Source organism: Protobothrops mucrosquamatus, unplaced genomic scaffold (genome assembly GCF_001527695.2).
Source record: "Protobothrops mucrosquamatus isolate PMUCROS unplaced genomic scaffold, P.Mucros_1.0 scaffold1554, whole genome shotgun sequence".
NCBI lineage: Eukaryota > Metazoa > Chordata > Lepidosauria > Squamata > Viperidae > Protobothrops > Protobothrops mucrosquamatus.
The window spans coordinates 75,413-82,934 of record NW_015387723.1 but is presented as its reverse complement, the minus strand read 5'-3'; the positions used below and the strand labels follow the sequence as shown (position 1 = coordinate 82,934).

General features: G+C 40.6%; 1 protein-coding gene across 1 annotated transcript in view; it reads left to right on the top strand.

Annotated features, from left to right (window-relative positions):
* Positions 1 to 7,522, top strand: part of MCCC1 (methylcrotonoyl-CoA carboxylase 1) — a 31,491-nt gene that overhangs the window by 20,002 nt on the left and 3,967 nt on the right. The window contains exons 14-18 of the mRNA XM_015822403.1: positions 587 to 673; positions 1,119 to 1,168; positions 2,493 to 2,630; positions 6,151 to 6,258; positions 6,980 to 7,051. Of these exons, the coding sequence (XP_015677889.1) occupies positions 587 to 673; positions 1,119 to 1,168; positions 2,493 to 2,630; positions 6,151 to 6,258; positions 6,980 to 7,051 (455 nt within the window). The remainder of the gene's footprint in view (positions 1 to 586; positions 674 to 1,118; positions 1,169 to 2,492; positions 2,631 to 6,150; positions 6,259 to 6,979; positions 7,052 to 7,522) is intronic.

Genomic DNA, 7,522 nt, shown 5'->3' with positions numbered 1-7,522 from the left:
TCAATCTTGGCAATTTTTAAGACGTGTGAACTTCAACTCACTCTGCCTGGGGAATTCTGGGAATTGAAATCCACATATCTTAAAAGCTGCCCCAGTTGAGAAACACTCGTGTACTTTAAAAACTGCCGGTGTTTCTGTGCATCCTGTTTAATTATTTTTCATTTGATTATCTTGGGGTAGCTGCAAAATGGAACAGAACACATAACCTTATAAGCATACCATCAAATTGCAAGATTTGATTGTAGGTTGAATTGCTGGGATTCAGAGTTTGTTTTTGCAAGCATTTGAGTCTGATTCATTAATAGATGTTCTGATCCAGGGTTGATTCTCATAGATGGAGACTTTGAGCAATTTGCATTAAAAAAAGGTTCCCAGTTTCGTTGCATGGAAAATTCTAGTTTGAACAGTTGCCCACAAATAACAAATTTGTACTGAGCAGTTCCTGTGTACATGGTCTCCCTGCGTGCAGCGTTAGGCAAAGTAATGTATCAAATTGCAAGCAGGTTTCGATATTGCTAGCATTGTCCAATTCAGCAGAAATATGTATTAAATATGTATATTTTTCTGTATATATTTAATATTCTAGATAAGTTCTCTCCATTTGCATCCAGCAGTGGCAAGCGAATAAATGTCTCCTATCTTAGAAACATCACTCTCTTGGATAATGAAAAAAGTAAGTGGATGAACTGTAAATAAATAATTGAAAATTACTTACAAAATGATAATGAAAGTTTCTTAACTGTGTTATTGTGTAGCTGAAAAGGCCAAAAAGATATAAAATGTGTGATTAGGTTGGATGTGAAGTAGCCTATTGTGCAAACTGGTTGGGATATTCTGGGAACTGAAGCCCACCAGTCTTAAAGTTGTTGAGATTGATTATGAGTTACTGGGTTTCGTATTGGGGTTTCATTTCTCTGCTATGAGTTGAGTGACCATATAATTTTATGAATGAATAAATGAATACAAAAATCAGCAAATGAAATAGGAGAGACAGTGGATAGTGAGAGAGACCGAGACTTCTTTACTGTTGATGTGTCAGGTTAACTATATATGCTTCGTGTTGGATTTATAATGTTCTCTAACCCTTGAATTAATTTAAATCTTTATTTTTACACCAGATGTGAATATTGCCATACAGTACAATCCCAATGGATCTTATGACATGCTGGTAAACCTCTTCATAATAATGTATTCAACAACTTTAGCCCTGTGTTATTCAGCCCATTCAATCTAGTGCAGTGGTGGCGAACCTATGGCATGGGTGCCAGAGGTGGCACTCAGAGCCCTCTCTATGGGCACGTGCGCCGTCGCCCCAGTCTTAGGCCTTCAGCTGGGTTTTATAAAACCTTTTCGCTTTAGGCCTCTGCCGCCGTGTGCAAAAAAAAAAAAAAGGTTCAATCAATCAGTCAATTTCAACTTCTCGCGGGGAAAAAAAAAGATCTTGCAAAGTTGGAATTGATTGATTGAACTTTTTAGTCCCACCCAGTCTGCCGTTACCACCGCAGCCACGCCCACCCAATGGGCCACGCCCACCCAATGGGCCGCGCCCACCCGGCACCCGACGATGCATGAGTGGGTTTTGGGTTGCAGTTTGGGCACTCGGTCTCTAAAAGGTTCGCCATCACTGATCTAGTGTATCAAAAATGTAACAGCACATATTTATTGGGCCCAGTCTCATTTCTGGACAGAAATAAGAGGGAAAAACAGTTCAGTGACTGTGAAATAATGTTACTATTTTGTGCTGTTTTTATTGAGTGTCATTATTGATTAATGTTGTCAGTTACCCAACTTGCTTGCAGAGAAAAATGGGAGTGGGGGGAAAAAAGGCTCTCTCTCTCTTTTTTTTTTTTTTGCTTTCCAGTTTTTTTTCTTCTTTCCCATGAAAGAATATATCCAGAGTTTATTCTATTTTTTCCTTCTCTGCCCTGTCTTGAAACCTTTTAAGCTTTCCAACTGTGCATTTTTTGAGCAAGGAAGCTTATGATAAGTCCAAATATGCTGGCTTCCAAAGATAATAGTATGAAGGGAGAAACATTTCTTCCTTGTTGATTTATAAAACTTAGCTTCTTTTTTTAAAAAAAAAATACATCACTGTTTCTCAAAGTTAATTTTGTGCAGATTTGTGGATAGGAAAAACATCTGAAGTGCATTGGAAGATTTATGACATAGTTTGAACAGATGGACATGTTTTTAACATAGAAAGTTGATTGACTCCATTGCAGCTGCCAAGATACATTAAAAAATAAATTGAGTGGGATTCTCCTAAAATACAAGTTATTTTTGACATTTTCTTGAGTTTCAGAAAAAAAAGGGAAGAGAAAACAAGACTTGAGAAGCGTCTGATTTCTAAGAAACACGGATTTTTGTCCTTGTTTTTGTTCTTTTCAGTTTTTTCTCCTCAAAAACATTCCCTTAGAAAACAGTGTGATTTTTCCTCTCTCAGGTTGATTTTCCTCTAGAATGGCGCATAAACTCTTGTAAATCTATTTCAGATAGAAGATCAGCTTTTCCATGTTTCTGGTTGCCTGATGATGGATGATGGCATAGAATATATAAGATGTTCAGTGAATGGAGTTGTATACCAGTGCAAATTAGTAGTCCTGGACACTGTCATCCACCTCTTCTCGTCGGTAATATGTTCTATTTTATTTGCATGGGGANTGGCGCATAAACTCTTGTAAATCTATTTCAGATAGAAGATCAGCTTTTCCATGTTTCTGGTTGCCTGATGATGGATGATGGCATAGAATATATAAGATGTTCAGTGAATGGAGTTGTATACCAGTGCAAATTAGTAGTCCTGGACACTGTCATCCACCTCTTCTCGTCGGTAATATGTTCTATTTTATTTGCATGGGGAATAAAATTAACAACAAACTAACTTTTAAAAAAGCAGCATTGACTTCTAACCTATTATTTCTGTAAATATTAGCAGGGCTTTTCAACCAGTGGTACGGGTACCACCTGTGGTACATTGGCTCCTGGCAGGTGGTACGCGACCATCCTAGAAAAGCGGTAGCGGGGGAGGGGAATGAGCTGAACCGGTGGCAGCACCGCACAAGCCTGAGCGAGAGATGGCTGGAGCTGCAGGGCTGTCAGGGCTCAGCGGAAGCGCCAGGATCAGTACCGCTTTCCAGCTGATCGGTGGTTTTTCGGGGCTGTCAGGGCTCAGTGGAAGCGCCAGGATCGAGCTCGGCACTGATCCTGGTGCTTCTGCTGAGCCCTGAAGAAGCACCAATCAGCTGGAATGTTGTAGCATTTCCAGGGTCTTGTGATTTACATTCAGATGCTTGGCAACTGATTCATATTTATGACGGTCAGAGTGTCCCAGGGTCATGTGAAGTGACCAAAGCCTGCTGCAACCACCCAGCAGATGGGGGGAATAAAAACCAAACACCCCCCACCCCACCCCCGCTGCCAATCCTCAACAGAAATGCTCACAACAATGAAAACCTCGGACAGGAGGAGGAGCGCCGCTGGGCGGGCAGGCAGGTGTCTTGCTCGGCTGTGGCTTGGGGGGCACTTTTTTCAGTGCCATTGTAACTTCGAACAGTCATTAAGCGAACTGTTGTAAGTCGAGGACTACCTGTACTTTCTCGCTTTTTTCCTCTTTTTTTTTTTTTTTTTGGTCATCAAGTTTTTGACACCTTGCTAGGCGACTGGTGGTACTCGGATGTTGCCATATCCTAAAAGTGGTACAATGGGTGAAAAGGTTGAAAAGCCCTGTATTGGAGATAGGGAATCTTTGGCTGTGGCTAGTATGCAGGTCCTTGTCATGCTCAAAAAGATCAGGACCAAATGTTAACTTGCAATTCAGATTATTGCTCACGCCTGTACACAAGAATTTAGTCAACTAATGGTCAGCTCTAAATCGTGCTTGATAAAAGTCAGCGGAATTCAAGGAGGGCGGGACTTGGATGGCTTGTGGCAACGTAATGACTCTAAGCTGATGACGCCCTTAATTCCACCCCCCGTTCTGCCTGCTCTTCGCCTACAGTCCTTTTTATACTTCCCGAAGCTACCTGAAATCTCAGTTCTAAATTTTAATGGCAAACGTTTTAATATTAATTTTTCGACATTGTTTTACTTATCGGTTGTACAGGTAATCATCAGCTTGCCACAGTTGATTTAGAGACCGTTCAAAGTTACAACATCAGTGAAAAAAGGGGCTTATGACCATTTTTCACACTTATGAGCGTTGCTGCGTCTCCATGGTAACGTGATCAAAATCTGGATGCTTGGCAACTGGCTCATATTTAGGATGGTTGTCATGTCCTGGGATCATGTGATCCCCTTTTGTGACCTTTGGCGAGCAAAATCAATGGGGAAGCCGGATTCACTTAACAATCGTGTTACTAACTTAACAACTGCAGTGATTCACTTAACAACTGTGTCAGGAAAGTTCGTAAAATGGGGCAAAGAAATCACTTAAGAACCGTCTCATTTAGCAACAAATGTTGGGCTCAATTGGGGTCATAAATCGAGGACTGTCTGTATTATATTGTATACCACCCAGAGCTCCCCTTTGAAAGAGATGGGAAGTTTAGAAATATGAATTATCAATAAATACATACATAAACCAGCAAAACTTAAATTTCCCCCACATCTTCTTTATGCATCATACCCAAAATATGTGTCCAGTTAGGGAGGGTGGCGTAGAGGCCATATTCAACCCTAGGGATTCCATTGTCAGAATTTGGTTGTAAAAATGGCAATTTAGATGGATAAATGTCTTTTTGGTCGAATTAAACTGTAAAATAAGTGCATTCGGCCTCGGATGGCTTAGGGTACTAATCTTGTTTAAATACTTCCAAGCTACCTCTTTTGGTAAAAGAGCCAAAAATCTAATCTCTGGCTGTACTGTTGAAATAACTTCCACATTTCTTGCAACTTTTAGCAGACTGGATATAAAACTATGCAAACTGGCCTGCTTGCCCACCTCTTGATTCTTCTTTTATATTACTGTTTCCACCATTTGCAGATCAATAAGCCTAAGCAGGCTTGGAAATAAGTTATTCTGAAGTTAGCACATTGTCTTGACAGTTTTTACATTACAGGTAGTCCTCAACATCTGACCGCAGCTGAGCCCAATATTCATGTTGCCAAGTGAGACATTTGTTCATTGAGCTTTGCCCCATTTTACGTTAAGTGAATCATTGCAGTTGTTAAGTTAGAAACACAGTTGTTAAGTGAATCTGGCTTCCCCATTGACTTTGCTTGTCAGAAACTCGCCAAAGGGGATCACAAGACACCAGGACGCTGGAACTGTCATAAATATGAGTCAGTTGCCAAGCATCTGAATTTTGATCACATGACCATGGGGATGCGGCAGCTCTGGTAAGTGTGAAAAATGGTCATAAAGCCCTATTTTCAGTGCCACTGTAACTTTAAACCATCACTAAACCAATGGTTGTAAGTCAACTATCTGTATACAGTATCAGCAATTTTAATTTATTTATATCAGGGGTATCAAACTCCATTTCATTGAGGGCCGCATCAGCATTGCGGTTGCCCTCAGGGGGCCGGGTGGTGTGGCCAGGGTGGGTGTGGCTTACTGGGTGGGTGTGGATGGAGTGGGTGTGGCCTACTGGGTGGGTGTGGCCAGCTCTACATCGTTCGGGTCAAGGGTGCCTGTGGGGGCCTGGGCAGGAGTGGGACAGATCTGAGGGTCTCTGGCAGAAAGGGGTGGGACCAGAGCAAGCGCCAAGGCATGGTCCACTGGAGGAGCCTCACTGTTTCTCTCAGGCCATGCGGGGGGGTGGGGGCTTATGGAGCTAAGCTGAATGCATTTCAGCATAGATGGCCACCACAAAATTGTATATTGGCTCCCGGCTGGCCTGGGCCAGGGCCAAGGCAGAGGGGGCCGTTCCCTCACTGTTTCCAGGATGGCTTCGCGGGCCACATGAAACCACTTCACGGGCCGCATCCGGCCCCCGGGCCTTGTGTTTGACATGTCTGATTTATATGAATAAAAGGAATGCTATGACGGTCCTAGTATGCAATTGGAGATCAATGGCTACTATTTTTATCCTAAGAAGTCACCCATTAAACTATTGTAAGATATTTTTTTATGGTTTGTGGAATTATTTAGGTTTTTAAATAGTTGCAAATGGAAAATTCATATGACGTGGTTGATTTTGTTTTCTCTAGGAAAGTCATGAGCAGATTGGTCTTCCAGTGCCAAAATATTTAACCAGCAAGAGTTCAGGAGGGGATCACATTGGGCCTGTCGCTCCCATGACAGGCACAGTAGAAAAGGTAATTCTGAGCATGACCCTTATGAAACATTTGTTAAAAGTACTTTTTTAAAAAAAAAAATGGGTATGGAAGACATGGAAATGATTCAGAAAGGCTAGTATATCACCACTTATTTCAGGCTGTTTACCATTTCTTACCTCACTACCTGGATAGTTTCCATGTATGTGGAGTTCAATTCCCAGAATTCCCCATCCAACATGGCTGCCGTTGAGCTTCTGGGAGTTGAACACCATTCATTTGTAAGTGGCTCATATTGGGAAACACTGCATTCAGATTGTGGTTTCTTTTGACATTTGCTATATTCCTGACATTCATTTACCTGCTTTTGTTTTCTCCATTGTAATTTTGATTTTAAGTGAGTTTTTAATTAGATTTTTAAAGGGAGTTATGGTATTTTACTGAGTTTTGGATATCTTTTTGTTCGTTATAATTATGTGAGCTGCTCAGAGTCACAAGCACGACATGGGCGACTCTCCAAATTGAATGAAAGAATGAAAAATATATTTGAGTTGACAATCGAACAGGCATTATCTTTAAATAGCCTGCTGGGGAAAAAAGCTCCAAAAATAAAAGCAGCAGGTTTCTATTCTTCGGTTTTGCCCAGAGAATAATTTTGTTTTCTTTTGCTATCTGTGAGTCTATAGGAAATGCAATCCTAATGAAGTTCGTTGGGGAGGAATGGAACACCCTACTCAGTTCTCCTTTGCTTTTCCATTTTTAGGTGTTTGTGAAACCTGGAGATAAAGTTCAAAAGGGAGACTCCCTTGTGGTGATGACAGCTATGAAAATGGAGGTATCATTAGAAAATATGTTTTTGTACTGGCAGAGGAATCTCATGCTTATTGGGATCTGGATTAATATCATTAGCATACCATCTAAAATTTTTAGATAAAATATTTCAGAATGTTGCTCTATTTTTCAGATAATTTCTTGATTGTAACTGTGCTTATGTTGTCCAGAAGTGAATATTCCATTATGGCTCCATAAAAGGATGGGATGGGATGGAATGGAATATGGAATGGAATATGGAATGGATATGGAATATGGAATGGATATGGAATGGAATAGAATATGGAATGGAATAAGAATGGAATAAGAATAGAATGGAATGGAATGTGGAATATAGAATGTGGAATATGGAATAGAATAGGATATAGAATAGGATATAGAATGGAATGGAATGGAATGGAATAGAATAGAATAGAATAGAATAGAATAGAATAGAACAGAACAACAGAACAGAACAGAACAGAACAGAATAGAA